Below are 17,724 nucleotides of genomic sequence, written 5' to 3'. Positions count from 1 at the left end.
TTTCTTCTCACACTCTAAAGAGGCAAAATCCCAATGATTTCCTACTGTACTGTAACATCTGATCTGTAAAAGCACGAACAAACATGCAAACCAAACAAAAATAGAGCAGCAGATCTGTGATTCTATGAATGAGACATAGGTAACAGCAGCTCATTCTTTTAAATAGCATCTTCAACAAGAATTAGTTCTGAATCACCAGATCAACAGAACTTAAGTTACAACAGTACAATGGACATGGCTCCATTCACACACACACGCACACACAGAGGCTCTTTCACTTGCTGCACAGAACTCCCAAATTCTGGTGACTTAGCTATTAACTGCACTTTCTGTATTTTAGTCACATGGTGTTTAAGTTGCATTTCATATGCTCTTCCTTTATTCATGCAGAATCAAATTAGACCCTCTTCAATTACTTCCAGCAGGGGAAACAAGCATCATGGATGGAGCATTTACTACAGTGCTAGTTTCTAGGTAATTCATTTGTCAGTCAAGAAACACTGAACTTCGTACCTGGATTGCGGAACATCACCGGCTGCACACTGGTTTGGGCACCTGTAGCTCGAAACTGTTGCAGGGGGACAAGCTGAATTATCTGCCCATTAGGATGTCTGAACAGGTTCATACCACCAGGGTTCCTGAGAGGCTGAAGGACCATCCTCTGCCTCTGAGCAAGCTGCATGCTGTTCAGCGGTCGCAAAGCGGGAGATGTCTGATGCACTGGAATCAGCAGCAATCGAGGTCCTACACGCTTCTCTGCTCCAGGAGACATCTGGGAAGTCTTGTTTATACCTTGTGCGGTAGCATCTTCTGAAAAATTTGAAGTTATATAAAAAAGTCAGAGAACAGCCTATAAATCAGGCACTATCCTCAGTGAAAACAGGCACAAGTGTTTTAGAAACAACGGCATCTCTTTAAATCTGCTTGACTTCATTTTTTTTCCCCTCTTTCATTCACAGAACACACATAGAACCAACAAGGCCAGAAGAGTCTTTTCATGCAGTTCCACTGACATTTCTCAACTATGACTTGGAAGACTTCCGTGTTAACAAGAGCAATTCCATACCTGCTTCCTGGACTGCCAGCCATGCAATTCTAAGCAGTCATAATTGTGCTATACTTTTCTACGGGCTAACAAATGATGTGAAACTTCCAGCTCATTTCATAGCAGTCACTGACCGGATACCTGCTTTTTTTTTCCTTCCTCTACTGGCTCAGGAGTAACACAAGCAACTTAGAGAGATTACATTTCTTACCCTAGTTTGGAAAGAAGGGTGAGGCAAGTGAATCTATAACTGAATTGGGCTCTACAGTTGCAGACTGTATTGCAGATACAAAGGAGGCAGAATAAAAACCTGAAGTGTTTGCATTAGCCCAAAGCACCTAAGTCTTACCTTTTTTTGGAGTCAGTGAAGGACTCGAACTAACTCCTGACAGTATAATCGGAACAGAGCCAGCAGAGCAAGTTGGTGTGGTCACCACAGATGCAGCTGTCACAGCTGTTGTTAGTACAACTGTAGCAGTGGACGTTGTGACAACAGGACAAGTAACAGTTGGTGTTGTTACTACAGTTTTAGGGAGTGATGTGGTTGTTGCTGGTACAACAGTCCCCGTTGCTTTTCCTATGTTCACAGTGGCATTTGGTGTGGTGGATGAGGGAGTAGTAAAGATGTCGATTCCAGATGATGCAGGAACAGCTGTGACTGTAATTGCAGGAGAGCAGGCAGGTTCATTAGCTCTCATTTGGCCAGGAGTGGTCACAGAAGATGCTGCTGCACTGATACTTTCCACAATAACTGGTGAAGTGGTGGTGACTGTAGTGACCCCAGGAGAGACTGTGCACTGAGCTGCAGATAGCCTTGAGGGAACCACAGGAGTGACAACCATTATTGGTGTAGGCTTGATACTGAACTTCTGTGGCCCTGACACAGGCTGGCGTGTGCTCACTCCGGGAACCTTCTGCTGCAGAGCTCCGGCTTTGTTCATCACAAACTGTGCGAACACACCACCGGGTGAGGGTCGGGCAGCTGCAAATAAAAACTTGCAGGTCAAAATAGTGATAGATTTCCTCTTTGCCTTTCATGAGGTGCTACAACTGTAACTTCAGCATGCAAGTGAGCCTCCGCTTCCTTTGTACCTTTGTCATTAAATTGAAACCTTTATGGCAGTCCTGAACATGCCTCACATATTAGAATTAAGTCTGCTTTATTCCACACCTCTATAGCTTTTTGTTGCATTCTTCCTGGCCACACAAAGAATCGGGTCTTGAGGGGCTGTTCTTTATCATGAAACAGACAATCCTAATTACAGCACAGGAAATCAAACACCTAAATAACACAAAATAATGGGCCCAAAACTATTTTCTAAGCCTCAAATTCTTCCTGTAACAGCTTGTGTGATCTTCCTCTTCTCACTCCTTCTTGGTTTTCATTCCCCTTCTACTATATCCACATCTTACACAGCCATGGCGTAAGAGGTGAGAAAGAGAGAAAGAGTTTGCCATGTCCCCTTCTCACTGCAGCAACATTCATGCAACTGAAGACTGGATGGGACAAATTTGATCAATGGGAAGCAATGACCATTGGGAAGATCCTTCCCCATATCCCTTGCTCTCCAAGAGATTAGAATACTGCAGCTACACAACTCCAGATGCCTACAGGTGAGTACAACAGCAGAGATTATGGAACAAGCCCAACTTAAAATACCAGTTATTGATGCATATAGCATTTTTAACCAAGAATATGCCAGAACATTTAAATCACAGATGCAACAGTCACTTCACCCATCAATGAAACATAGCCAGCTCTTCAACAGTATGGCATAAACACATAGAACAAGAAGTTTTATTACAGGACAAGAGAAACAACACACCCATTTACATGGCAACGAAAATTTAGGTAGGAAGAAACAAAACATCAGAAACTAGAGTTTTGCCAGGACACAGGTAACATCCTCTTCTCTTGCAAAGCTTCTTCAGATCCTTAAATAACTTTGGGAGTATGTGGATGGGTGCTAGATATTTTAATATATGTTTTCTGAAACTCATGCAAAAATGTAATAGTTAAAGGCAACTTCCTCTCTTGCCATGCTGGGGTAACCATTTCAGTACCAATTCACATTCAAGTACCACATGCTTCTTCTGATACTCAAAGTGCTGCTTAAATCCAACCCTGTTTAGCTTGTGAAATCCAAGGAGATTACAGGCTGGTGTGGTTATTGGCTGCACACCTGTTGCTTCACTAATCCAGATTTGGACCATCCTGTCTTTCACTGCTGCTTCACGCATTTTGTGGTCGTAAGAATCCCAATTATTGTAAGTTCAACATCATCAGAAAAACTAACAGCGAAGAACCAGAGATTAGCGTAATCCTTTAATCATTTAAACTGATGTTTGATGAAAAACAGTTAAAAATCATAGTAAGGAAACTCAGAACAAAAGTCCAAGCTTAACATTCAGTGTGTCTCCATCCACTCCTTCCTTGTCTCTTGAAAAATGCTCTAGAAGCATTAATAAAATAACTAATAGTCAACATCTGTAATCTCATCCTGAAGCCAAAATAAAACTTTCTGCTTTAAAGAGGTTATTTATTGCAGAGGCAGTTTAGGTAGGCAATGCAGCCAAAGGCAGCACACACTGGTGCACAGAAATCAACAGCAATGCTGGATACACTCGCTTTTTACTACAGCTTCACGCAATTTAAAACACAGTAAGAAGTTCCAACCTACCTATCTGTCTCTGTGCTGGGACATGGGTTTTCAGAGTCGTCACAGTGGGGGTTGAAGTAGTGCTGGTGGAAGATGTAGTTTTGGGAGTTGATGTTGTGGGCACCTGGACTGATGGTGTCCCAGAAGCAGCTGCTTTAGCAGTGGAATCTACCTTGGAGATCACAGTACTGAGGGCTGAGATACCAAGTACTGTGTGTCGCAGCCTGCCTGTGATATAAGCTGCTAGCCGACTGGCAGGATGTAATGCCCCCATCTGTCCCAAAAGCAGTTTGGCCTGAGGAAACCTTTTATCATTAACCTGAAAAAAGTGGAAAAGGGAAATTTTGTGAAAAGAATGCTAATTCACCACCTCTGGAGAGGTGTTTCATTCCATGGGACTTCTAAGTGTCTTTAAAAAAGCACTGCAGTTCAGAACGGGAATTCCTAATCTCCTTATTGCTGGGGAGAACTTCAGACAACTCTGTCGTATCTTTATAACACAAAGTTTTAGATGCTACTCAGACTCCCACACAGAACCACAGACTCCAAAGGAGGATGTGAAATCACTGAAATTAGATGGAATGAAGCTAGCACTTAAGTTTTCCTGTCCCTTACTTACACTATGGTCCTAAATAAATATGGGTTGCCAAATTCAAGGACAATATCAGGTAAAATTTTTCATTACACAAGAAAGAATACTTATGTCAGATACATTGGGACAAAACTCTAAAAAAGCTTGTAAAAGCCTTACGAGCTTTCTTCTTATCTGTACTGTCACTGATACTGTAATTAAGGTGTGGTGAGTTGACAAACTTCACACTCAAAGTTGCAGTTGTAACTGCTTGCATGGGACAGCAGAAAACAGAGCACCTTTCTAAACTTCAGATTTTCTGCCTAGTGGTCAATGGGATGCTTTGGTAGTGTTGCACTTTACTTTCAGGTTGTTTGATAATACCTTCTAGAAGCCAAATGTATTTAAACACAGGACTAAACAAGGTCTTGACTCTTTTTACTGATCGACTTTTCATAAAAGAAATCTCCCCCACATTTTTCTCCTCTCCATTAGCTTCTCTAAGGGTGCCATATCTGCAAAGTGCCATGAAAATAAACATTACTCTGATTTCCTCGTTTATGTGCCTTTCCTGAAAGTGGTATTACTATAACCACAAACACCTCTGACTGAAAAAGATCTTCATCCTAGGCCTACAGTTCCTACCACCAATTCATAAGACCAAGTTGGCAGCATGAAACTGCAGAGAAAGGACTCGCTAAACTTAGAATTATGAATTCTCTTGATGAACAACATCTATTCTGCAAACATAAGGCAGACTATTAGTGAATGTTAACAGTAAGCTGTAGCAAAACGGAGTTTAACGCTTACAATTTCATTTTAAAGTTTTGTCCCAGTGTACGCTTCCTCAGAAAAGATGCTTTCTGTGCTCCCTACCCACCACTCATTTAGGTTATCATCTGCCAAATGCATCTGCAGGGAGTTTCCCCAAAACACCAAAAAGATCCTGAGAGAGATCCTGTAACTGAGCCACCAAGACCCAAATGGCCGAAAGGACAAGTTAAACCATCAGCTTTCAGTCTTTCAATCAGATTTCCTGTTATTGAGTCTATCCTGAAAGGGACAGGTTTATGGAGAGGCAGGAATACCACCAAATACTAAGAATCCTTGTCTGGACAGGCAAGACTAGGTAGACAAATCAAAGAGTGTTCTCCCCTTCAAGAAGTTGTGGGATACTGGATGAAACTGAATCTAATCTCCACAGTAAAGGCAGAGGGACCCACCTGAATCAAGCCCAAGGGGCTCATATTAGCTTTGCAACTGTGGACGATCATCTTTCCCGCAGGAGAAACCCCTGCATAAAAAGGCAAGCCTTTTCCCCCATGCAAGTTCTCCTCCAGTTTGTTCACTGGCTCTCCCTCAAAGACCTTTAAGTTTTCTGGGCTTTTGCATGACGGCTCTCCACTATCAGGAGTCTCCAAGACAGGTATCTCAGGTTTCTCATCCTTCTCCTGGTAGGATGGCACTGAAATCTTCATTCTGGAGGAGTAGACAGGAGTGCGGTTCTCATCCTCAGCCTTGGGTTCTGAAGCCAATTCGATAGTGAAGCTACCCACTTTGAGGCACTGTGGCGCCTTATTGTTGATTTGCTGTGATAAGATGGTCAAGATGTTATTGTGATCTTCCTCCAAATTGCAGTCAGAGATAATCTCGATAAGTTTGGCTGCTCCACCTGGAGTGGTGTGATGAACATAGGAGGTGGAGGAAGAGTCCCCCTCGCTACGGGAAGAACACCAGCTTTTCTCTGAGGAAGAATTGAAATAGGTTTCTGCAATACTGTGGCATTTTAATCACCTGGATATTCAAACAGTTTTATTCTGCCCACACCTCCACCCTTGTCTCAGCTGCAGGGCAACAAGTAAAAGACCTGTTCAAAACATCACTTCCCCCTGCAGAGCTTCACAAGCAATCAAAAACTCACTTCAAACCTAATGTAACTATTTCTCAGTTCATTCCCTGCAGCCATTGCATCACAAGCTAAACAAAGCTGGGTTGTTTCAGTACATGGATGAAAGACCTCCAAGCAACACCAACATGCAGTAGAAAGCATCACTGGTTACTTGAGAGATGGCACTTTGGAGTCAGAAAAGGACCAGTGTCTCAGAATGGCATGAGGGGCAAACATGCTGCTAGCAGAAGTGGCTTTTTCAGAAGATGTGTAAAGAGAAGCATGACCTTTTGTTGTCAGAGATCCAACGTCACTTTTTGCAAAACTGCAAGGATGTTGAGCCCTGTGTCCTGGCCATTTTAATTTCACCTACCAATTCACGAGCATTTTCAACTAGTTGTATTATTTTTCCATTCCCATCCTTAAATGTAGAGTGTGCTGTTGTACACATTAAGCAGTGATAAAATTCAGCTCCAAAAAGTACCTATATTTCATTAATTCTAGTGTATCTCATTTTAAATTCCATAGCGTGATTTGGGATGCTTCAGGAGAACACAGATGTCTAGCCTACTTCTTTATGAACTAAACCCTCAAACTTGGTATATATAATGTAACAAAACGTCAACCTTCCAACTTGAACTAGAATTCAACAGCAAACAACTGCAAACAAAGTACAAGTGCTTCCTTGTCGCATATGGTTCTAAGGATCCCATCCTCACAGCACTACTTGCACATTTATTATTCAGTAACAACAAAGTAATAGTAAGGAGGGGAAAAAAAAGAAATTGAGACAAACCAAAGCCAGTGATCTCCATTCCTTCCCAAGTATCTAATTATCACTCATGAAGACAAGTCTGCTGTGCAATATTGGTTTTTATTGCTAAAGAAGCTACTGTAACACTGGTCATTTTAACCTTCGAGTAACAGTGAGAACTGGATATTTAGACTGCTGTATCTCCCACATCACACACACAACTGCTTAAGAAAACAGGAAACTGAAATCACATCATGAGGTTTTTATTGACAACCATAACAACTCCCCCAGAAAACGGACTTTTTACCAGTAGCTGAAACTTCCTTATAAAAAATAAAGCCATTACCAAAACCCCACAAAAATGTGGAACTACCAAAAGGTCGAATTATACTCAAGACTCAGCTCTTACCTCCTGATTTATCAGTGTCTTTGTCTGCCTCACAGGTTGCTTTCTCAGGAGGCTGAGGGTCTGGTTCAGGCTCTTGCTAGAGGAAAGAAATGCAAGAAAAAAAAAAAATCATCCTCTGGACCTCTTTTCCACATCACAAAATAAACCAGTCCAGCATACCACCACCCCGAATCAGACAACATGCCAATGTTGACAGTACTAGAAGTTTCATCTTAAATGTTGATTGAGAAAAGAGCTGGTTTAACTCCTACATGATAATGCACTTGGCAACCAGGAATTTCCACAGACAAGACAATTTCTATCACATTAACAGGGTAAAAGTTTACCAGCACTGCTAGGTGACAGGCTCCACAGCCCTATCACCATCAAATGTATGTCATATCACATAGGAATTTCTCAGATAAATATCACTTCAACATTTTCAATATTTCTGCCTGTTCTATGACACATGCTACTTCCAGTGTGACTTCTTACCTTCACTCTAGGACTCTTGGAATCACTTTTGTCTTTTTGTTGCTTTTTCTCCTCTCTCTTGCGTTCATACACTCGGACCCTTGCACAGGTCATCATACTTTCGAAGTATAAGTAGACAGGATCCTTGTCCTCCTCTCGAATCTACCAAGAAAGAAAAGAAATTAAAAAAGAGAGAAAGAAACCTCTCTGTTCTAGATGCACATTAGATTCATGAAACAGTTTTGCTTCCTAGCAAGACTTCAGCATTAACACTTTAATAGTAACTGTCAAAACAAAAGACTAGCATTTAAAGCTGAATCTGCCCTCTTAGTATCACATAGCCCAGTATGTATCTTGCTTCTAAATTACGTTCTGGGGATGAGAGGAATGAAATAGAACACCATCCCCAAAACCCAAACCTGTTCAGATACTATTTTAAGTGGGGAAACAAGTCCCAGCCGTCATGCATTGTTTGACTTTATCTGGTATATGTTAAATAGCAACTCTGGCAAGTTGAGACTCAACTCTATTGCTGTTGCTTTTGTTACACACTAAGGTGAGGGAAGAGGCAAAGGCATATTCTTCCAACACTGGCTGTGAAACCTCAAAAAAGGACAAAAAAAAGAGACTCCAGAGCTACACTGATCACTGTGTCTGTATCCCCTCCCCTGCCAAATAATTCATTACTTGGCTGCATAATGTAGCTTAATAACTTACACAAACATTACAGGAACAGCAATCATTTTGCCACCAATAGCATATATTATAGCATGTTTTAAATGAGGCCATTAGTGAACCATGAGCACCTTTCACCATCTGCATTTTGCCACAGTAATTCTCAACAGATGACAAACATAGCTAAAGACTTATATACAGTCAATTCACCCTAGCTTATCAACACACCTATGGGCAGTTAGTCTCAGGCTTTCATCTCACATTTCTTCTAAAACAGCCTAGTGCAGCAGCTTTTGACAGTGTGTGGTTTAGTTTTCAATACAAAGGAAAACAAATACATCTCCTCTCTTACCACTGGATTGGGCTTAGGAGTATAGACTCTGCCTGGTTTCGTTCCACTGGAAGACCTATGCTTACTAGAAGGCAAGACTTCTTGGTTGGGTGGTACCACAGATTTAACTGGTTCAATAACAGATGGCGTTGGGATGTAAATCGGCTCTGGATCTACTTCACCTTCTACTTTCACCCACAATGGGCAATTTCTAACAGGCTGTTCTGGCTCAGAGTCACAAATAGCTGAAAAAAAAGAGAAAAAAAAAGAAAAAACCCAACTTACTTACAAATAAATGAAACACTTAGCAACCATGCAACTATACACAGCAATTGCATATACAGCTCAAGATACTTGGTAAAAGAGGAAGAATACAGCACTATGACACTGAAGATTACCAACAGTGACAGCAGTAATTATCTCACATCCTTATTCTTTGAAGATAATGGATCACAACAAACAACTTAGTGCCTAAAATGCTGATCAGGTAAGTAAAAGCTAAAATAAAAGGAGAAGGTGTTATTTCTTGCTAATCAGCTATATGAAAACAGATGTTGCAGACGTCTCTTGGAATTCAGTCATAATTTCTGGATTTAGAAATGGCATCACTACTACATCCTAATAGAAATGCCCACCAAGACAGGTGATTTCTGCAAGGCTGTAAGTAATCACTGTTGCCCAGCAATACTCACTGTATTCCACCCTTTTTCTCTTCTTCTTATCTTTCTGCTTCAGCTCATCTTCTTCTCCATCACCCTCTTCTTCCCCATCTTCATCCTCTTGCTGGTCTTCTTGTGTTCCATAGAACGTAAGACTTCCACGCATAGCCTTTTTCATTATTCTCTTATGTTTTGATCCTCCCTTCACCAGCACCACTCTTCTCTTCAAGCACGTACAACCAAACATGCAGTCTGGCCTGCGGCAGTGGGTCGGCTGACGTTTCTCCAGTGCCAGACTGGCACATACACAACCCAGTCGACAGAAATCATTATTGCAAGGAGGTGCTCGTCGTCTGATTATCTTGTGGATAGGTTTGTTTTTGAGAGAAGCCTAAGAAAAGATGTAAAGAAGCAGACACTTCAAATTTTAGGAAGATTAAATCACACGTATGCAAAATTACTATTCCAACTTCATTTAGAGTAACTCCTCCAACTACATGGTTAAAATTGGAAAATTTGTCACCTATGCTGTAACAAACAGAACAGAGGAGAATTGGCATCTGCATTCATCTGAGAGGCAGCTTGAGACAGCTAAACTATCTTGGTAAGAAGCAGGATGTGAAGAAAGCAGAAGTTATCATGTGAAAACCAAATTAGGTGACCAGGATGTTTTTGCTGTTAGTTCAACACACAAATAGTAAGGAAATGCAGCTATGAACAGCAGCTGTATTAACCAGAATTGCTGATGGTGAAAATCTGAGATACTCATATTATTAATAATTTGGACCAACATGCTACTATCATAATTATATTTCCATGTACTACTAAGTCAGCACTTCTCAACATTCACTGCAAATACACCACAAAGGAACATCATGCTTTGTCGTGCTCCTTAGCAGCTTTGGTCCTGTTTTCTGCATCTATACACAACATCAGTAAGTGGACAGATCTGGAAAATCAGCAGTACGGAAAGGAAAGAAACTGTTACAGATCTACCTGAGCTGTAAGCAGGGTTGCCAAAGAGATGTCTGCTCGTTCTTCTGTAATATATGTCCGTGGTTTGCCATCCCAGAGAGCACAGTCTTCCAAGTCCATTAACTTCACTTGAGATTTAGACAAACCTGGTGGACGAGCTGCTTGTTGCTGTTGTGGTGCTTGGCGCAAACTAATCTGTTTTGGAAGTGTGTTTTCATCCACAGGTGACATCATGAAACCACTTGCTTGGTTAGTCACACTGATATTTGAGGCAGACTTGGCAGCCTTTTCCCCCAATGCCGAAGTGTTCTGTTTCTGCTTTGCACTAAAAGGTGAAGGCAGTATAGGCTTGTAAGATGATTTTACTCTGTTTGTAGATGTCTGTCTGTTTTGAGACTTTGTCTTCCTAGAGGTAGATGATAGAGGAACAGGCTTGAACGTGTAAGATGTTGAAGGAATTGTGGTGGACTGCTTCTTTAAGACACTGTCGAGTGTTCGCACATAGCTAGTGCTCTTAGTGGGAAGCTGATACACCACAGGAGAAGCAGGAGCGCTAGAAGAAAATCCCATACTCGTTTCCATCAATTTCCCTTCATTTTCCAGATACTCATCCAGCTTGTCACTACAGAACGCTGAGCGATTCTTCAAGGAACCTTCTGAACTGCCACCTAAATAAATAAAGAGCAATACAGCTCCTGAGAGAACATACTGACAAATCTTATAAAATTCAACATTATAGAAGAGGTAAATAATTCTCTAACAAAATATTTACCCTTCTTTTTGAGGAGTACAACACAGGCACGCCAAATACAATCCATTCTGAAACATTCAGCTGTTTGAACCAGGAATTAGGGCTTCAGTACACACAGCAGTTATCAAAGAATCATAGAATGGTTTGGGTTGGAAGGGACCTTAAAGCTCATCCAGTTCCAACCCTCTGCCATGGGCAGGGACACCTTCCACTAAAGCAGGTTGATCCAAGCCCCATCCAACCTGGCCTTGAACACTGCCAGGGATGGGGCAGCCACAGCTTCTCTGGGCAATCTACTGTGAGGGTAGTGAGACACTGGCACAAAGAACTGTTTCCTAATACCTAATATAAATCTCCCCTCTTTCAGTTTAAAGCCATTCCCCCTTGTCCCATCGCTTCGTGCCTTTTTAAAAAGTCCCTCTCCAGATTTCATGCAGGCTTCCTTTAGGTACTGGAAGGCTGCTATAAGGTCTCAGCTGGGCAATGCCAACTCAGCCCATCTTCACAGGAGAGGTGCTCCAGTCGTCTGATCATCTTTATGGCCTCCTCTGGACTCGCTCCAACAGGTCCACATTCCTCTTGTCTTGGGGGCCCCAGAGCTGAACACTGCAGGGGGGTCTCACTAAAGCGGAGTAGCAGGGAGAATCACCTGCCTTAACACTGCTGGTTTGTGTTGATCTTCTCATCAACCAACTCCCCCCGGCCCCCAAGTCCTTCCCCTCAGGGCTGCTCTCAATCTGTTCTCTGCCCAGCCTCTATTTGTGCTTCAGAACACAAACACCCTAATAATGAATGTATGTGTGTGTCCCTTAGCTTTTATTGCTGAGTAGACATCACATAGTATGGAATATCCCTTTGGTCGCTCTGGGTTAGCTGTCCTGGCCATGTCCCCTCCCAAGATCTTGCCCATCCTCAGCCTACTGGTGAGGGGAGAACATGGAAGTAACAGCCTTGACACTGTGCCAGCAACTGTCAGCAGCAGCCAAAACACAGGTGTGTTATCAACACCTTTCTAGCTGCCATGGAGAAAATTACCTCCCATCTCAGCCAGACTCAACACAGTATCTGTTCACAAAACCAGTAAGTCTTCAACAGGCAGTGCTTCTATGCAACGTACTTTGTTCTGAATACCCAGCCTACCCAGTACACCACATCTGAAATACCCAACACAACATTGAAAAATACAGATGTACAGAAAGTACATCATGAATATTTAACCTAAATATAAAGTAAAAATTGGCATATTGCTGAATATCCATTGCTCCCTGAAGTAGGGCAAAGTAATCAGTTGTGTAAGGAATACCCACTCTGAATAGAATTAAAAAACACCTAAAAATGAAAACTACTCTAGTTCATTAGGGTCTCTGGGGCAACAGACTTCTGGGATTACCATACTTCCAAGTAAACTCAAAACTGAGAAACAAACCCAAAACTCTTACAGTTTTGATCTTCACTCAAGCCTTCTGGGTAAAACAGAACACAGGTATTTTTATCTTACTCAGAGTAGGTTTCTCTCTTCCCTTGTAAATCTCCACTCTGACCATGGAAGCAGTACAAAAAAATTCAACATTTTTGATATAAACCCTCATACTTCTATTTAAGACACAATCGCCAAATTGACCTCTTTTTTACCTTCATTTCTAGAAGCACCATGAAGCTTCCCTCGCCAGCCTTTGATTTTTGTGAAATCATTTGTCTTTCCTGTCCTCGAAACAAAAGGAAATCCGGTATCTGGAAAAGAAGAAAGGTAGCCTGAGTTTATGAACCAAGCTTGATTGTACCAATATCCTAGCAAACTCTCTTAGTCCTTTTCAGGGACTGATGAAGAGTGGTAAATCAAAAGGCTGAATAAACAAAACTAACAGAATACTTAACAGAGCCAAGCTTCCTGCAGAGTTCTGCTCTATGCCCATGCACCTGCTATCCTATACAAAAGATGTCTTCTCCTGTGGTTTCAGTTTTATTCTTCTTAGCAATGGTGCAAGCAGTTGATTCCAAAACTCAAACGGGTGAATCAGCTATTCAGACGGCTAAAATGGAACAGGCAGGTTTTGAACTGACACTACCACCTCGCTCAGCAAGGAAAATAATTTGAGTCTCTCCCCTCAAACGAGCCATTGACTTTTGTAAAACCTGTAGAAACTTCATTTAATGTTTGCTGTTCTGTCAGATTCAGATGAGTACCAATTAGGGGCAGAGACAGGGAACAATCACAAAAGATGAACAGCAACATCTCTGCCAGGTTAGCCATCAGCTCTGGAAACTAAGCTAGAACATAAAAATACTAACAGGGACCTGTGTGGTTGTTTTACATATTGCCGGGCTAGAAATAACTGCATTTGACACTGAGCTGATGGAGGTCTTCTGAATTGAATCTGCCTCTTCTGCAGTGAAAAAAGGCTGAGATACATCTGCCTCCTTACTAGCTCCTAAAAGCACCAGAATACGGAAGACACAGAATATCAAAGTAGGAGAAAGAGGTAAGTAGGAGGATAAACACCCCTATACCTTGTCCAACCAGTTTATTACTAAAAACAATATTGACCAACAGCATTCGAATCATAGTCACAGTACAATGAGACTGTTTGGATACAGAGTAAGTTTAAAAAGCACAACTGGTCAGCAGTTTTGTAATAAATAATGATGATGAAGTTGCAGATTAACCCCCAAGTGCTGCCTCAAGCTTTTTCTTCTGGAAAGTTCTAATACTCAGGACTCTCTGTAAGACAGCTTTTTTTATGCTTTGCATGTGAGAAACAGAGAGATGGGGACTGCTTAAACTTTTTCTGAGCAATTTGAGAGTAGCTGATGTGTATAGTCACAGTAAGAAAATTCAGGTCAAGTAGACAAACCATACCAGTACAAAATGAACTAGACTGATACCATTACTGGATCACAACCATCAGAAAAAGAGAAGGCTGAAGACAGCCTGGCCAGAACTACTCAGGATTTGTTGGCCAGGAACCACATGATGATTTAATGAAGCTTCCCCATTTTATTATGTTAATACTGCTTCAATTGCTTTAAGATACCACATTCAGCTAAATGGCCATTCCTTCCTTCTGGTTACTAATGATAAAAAAGTAATGCTTGAGATTTCAACAAATTCTTATTCGACCCACCTGGAGAATTGGGATTGGTTCCTGGATAGCTCCACAAAGAGTAATTTGAGTAGGAAAGAGGAAGCTGCACACCCAAATATTTCAAGTCAATGCTCACTGTTGGGTCCACAGAATTCAGCTTCAGTCCCACTAAAAGAAGCAAGTATCAGTCAATGTCTCAATGCACCAAGACATTGGGAAAAACAAAGTCAAGATACTTACTAAAAAGCAAACCATTAAGTTATACACAGGTTTTTCTAGCATTCACCCACCATTTTAACAGACCTGAAAAACAGCATTAGCAACTGTAACTGTTACTTATGCCGGATTTGCAGCAAGTATGAGTTATTTAATGAATATTTTAAAGAATATTTGAAAGAATATTTTAGGGAATGGGAAAATCAAGAAAAAACTTAATTACTTTTCATAGTTGTTTTGATTACTATGGAAGTTTCCATAGAAATTTCTTAACCAAAGTGCCAGTGTTGTGATAATTCTCATGATCAAAGTTTGTGTCTGGTCCTTTTTGGAAGTGAGCACTACTTAACATCCTTAAAGGCCAGCGTCACTGCCTGAACCCAACTCAGCTGATTATTGGTATTGCATATTGCTACATAAATCATCAATCCTGCCAGTGGTACTTACACATCCCCTTCTCTATGGAAAGCTATTCTTGTGAAAGAACACACACCGCACGCATCAGTTTCAACCAGTAATGAGACAAGAGCAAACCACTTTTTAGTTCTGAAATGTGTGTGTTTGGAAACTCTGATATAAATAAAGCTGTATTGAGACAGCACTCTCAGGACTAGCTCATCAAATCCAGGTATCAGCGGGTTATTTTTTTTCCAAGCTTGGCACTTTGCAATATAACTTTTTTGTCTTTTGAAGCAAGAGGGAAAAGTGCCCATAAAGAAATTAACCAAAAGATGCTGTTGATGTCACCACAAATGTTTAACTGCCTATAACATCTTCCTTCATCAACTCCCCAAAAATACTCAAATAGAAGACTTTACTTGATCACAAATGCTATCTTTTTCCATGGCAAAACAAATACAGATACAGAAACGCTGAAGGGAAAAAAGCCAGGAACTTAGTACCTCTTCTGGAAAATATTGCTACACTGAGTTCAAGAAATGACTGTTATCAATCAAATTCAGCTTGCAGTCTGGAGCTGAGAACATTTATTTTGGTTGTTAGCTATAGCAGCCTACTGCTAAGTGCTCCTGCTGCCAACAAGTCTGAAATTCATTTATTAAATATGCGAGTTTTGAAATTGAAAATGTATGACAAGGCTCAGGTCACATAAAGCAGTATTTGCACATACAGCAGAAAGCTTGTGTTGGTGGTACACATTCGTGTTCCTAAGTGTCAACACAGTGACTTGATTACAGGCAGCCCGAAAACAATCGACATGGAACAAATCTCCAAGACGGGTGTTTAAACAGAGCCTGTTATCAAAGACAGTCTAGTGAGATATAATTTTCAAATCTACACAGGCAAAATGAGCAGCAAGCCAAGTCAATCTAGCATCTTGTATAAAAACATGTCAACTGCTAAATGTCAAGATGTCACCCATTTCTTTTCAAACTCTATTTAAATGGGGAGAGTACAGTTTGTTTTTCTTGACGCTCCTTTTGAATTATTCGATCATCTCCAAATCCAAGCCTTACTTTGTTTAATACTCGAACCAAAATAAGAACATCAGCCATATACAGTATCTATTCTTTCAGTTTCAGATCATGAAGTAAAAAACACTCACACATACAGTAAGAGGATGCAACATGGAATGAATGCAGACAGCCTATAGAGAACAAAAAGTAAGAGCAAGTACTATGTCGGTAGAGACATCACCATACATGACAGGTGAATTATCACTTCTATTAATTTCTAACATTCTAGAGTATTGCTAGATTTCAGTTGCTGTAATCAAATAGTAGCAAATGAAGAACCTTAAGAACTTCCTCCTCTCCACCAGATGCAGCTGCCAAATCTGAAATACGATGTGTGACAACAGTGCCTTTGAATATGATAAGGGATTCAAATTAGCACAGATAGAAGAGACTTCCCATAGCACTGCAGTACTTCAGTAGGAGCTTTCCTTCTAACATGCTCAAATTGAATTCCCATCTTTCTGAAGCATTTTCTTCCTGCAGTCCTGGTTCCTCCAAGATCTAGATAGCCCTAATCACCATTTCCTTAGCATCGCAAATCAACAGCAACTGTAGGGTTCAGGTATAGCTCCAACACATCTCCAAAATGAAACTTATGCTTCTCAACTACACTGTCTGAAACCAAACCCAGAGTTAACATCAGTCAGAATTGCTATGTCCATTTCCCATACTGCCATGAGGATAAGAAAGCCAGAAAGCTTCTATAGAATGGCTGAAAGCACATTTAGAAACATGCACTTCACATCTTTCAGACAGAAGGGAGCCATATCCCTTTGCCTGTTCTGTAGTAGATGACAAGGTGGCCATTATCTGTGGCCAAGAAACTTTGGAGAACAAGTATCAGAATCAAAAAGGCTAATAATAATAAGGCTGCACCCAAGCTCCACAATGCTACTTAGAATTAGTATGTCTAGAGAAAGATGCAGCCCTTAAGTGTGGCCTAGACTCACTCCCCAGCCACCTCCTTATGTCTTATGATACTAGAGAGACAAAGAAGCAAAATAACCAACAATCCCTATCTCCATTACCATCATTATGTTCCTTCAGTCTACAATGGATCTTTCAACTTTTTGCAAGCTGAAGGTAATCTGAAGAGTCCAGTTCACATGCAGCAGCTGAAGTGTAACAACAGAAGGATATATATTGTAATTCACAGCCTAATCTAATTACATCTGTATCTTGTCTGTAGTAACACTCTTGCTGCAAATAGTTTTCATGTAACTTCACTCTAAGAAAGACAGGTGAGGGTCATTCTCTTCATTGCTGAATTTATTTCACCATTAAACAGGATCGGCAGATTACCACCCAACACTGGAAATGACAGTCACAAGTGTTCAGGAAAGTCAAAATTCTTCAGACCTCTTCCTTAGCCTGATGCTTTTCTTCTCCATTTTGTAGTATCACCCCTCAGAAGGTACCACATACACTTCACCACCCCTTATTTAGAAGCTAGAGGAAAAGCACATGAGTTTTACATGTTCCTTGTTGCAGGATTCTCTCATGAGTAAAACAGCCCTTGCTGGTGTGGTGGTTGCCAATATACTGTAATTTTTATTACTTTTCTTGGGTAAAGATATTATCTAGGAGGCCCACAATATAAACCAAAAAAGCCTTAACATGGCTGCAACATTTGCTTGGTGCTGTATCTAGCACTGCCAGCAGCTGACCACAAAGGAGATTTTACCACCGTTTTTGGAAACATGGTGCCAATGCAATGTATGACAACACGTGCAGACCTGTGAAGGCAGGTTGGTCAGAGGGGCCATCAGAAAACAGGGC

The 17,724-nt window shown here is 41.0% G+C and overlaps 1 protein-coding gene across 9 annotated transcripts in view; it reads right to left on the bottom strand.

Moving 5' to 3' along the window:
* MGA (MAX dimerization protein MGA) overlaps positions 1-17,724 on the bottom strand; it is a 63,221-nt gene that overhangs the window by 23,506 nt on the left and 21,991 nt on the right. For 4 of the 9 annotated variants that reach the window (XM_065686868.1, XM_065686867.1, XM_065686871.1 and 1 more), the window contains exons 7-17: positions 14,294-14,422; positions 12,804-12,902; positions 10,442-11,088; positions 9,479-9,836; positions 8,808-9,031; positions 7,802-7,942; positions 7,328-7,403; positions 5,500-6,020; positions 3,727-4,024; positions 1,395-2,027; positions 514-810 (exon numbers count right to left, since the gene is read on the bottom strand). In XM_065686868.1, coding sequence (XP_065542940.1) covers positions 514-810; positions 1,395-2,027; positions 3,727-4,024; positions 5,500-6,020; positions 7,328-7,403; positions 7,802-7,942; positions 8,808-9,031; positions 9,479-9,836; positions 10,442-11,088; positions 12,804-12,902; positions 14,294-14,422 — 3,423 coding nt within the window. Of the gene's footprint in view, positions 1-513; positions 811-1,394; positions 2,028-3,726; positions 4,025-5,499; positions 6,021-7,165; positions 7,404-7,801; positions 7,943-8,807; positions 9,032-9,478; positions 9,837-10,441; positions 11,089-12,803; positions 12,903-14,293; positions 14,423-17,724 lie in introns of those variants that run through there. The other 5 variants (XM_065686870.1, XM_065686872.1, XM_065686873.1 and 2 more) reach the window with 5 other exon arrangements.

This window comes from Lathamus discolor, chromosome 6, assembly GCF_037157495.1.
Source record: "Lathamus discolor isolate bLatDis1 chromosome 6, bLatDis1.hap1, whole genome shotgun sequence".
Classification (NCBI taxonomy): Eukaryota; Metazoa; Chordata; class Aves; order Psittaciformes; family Psittacidae; genus Lathamus; species Lathamus discolor.
Note: the sequence above shows the minus strand (reverse complement) of the source record. Positions and strands in the feature narration are given on the sequence as shown.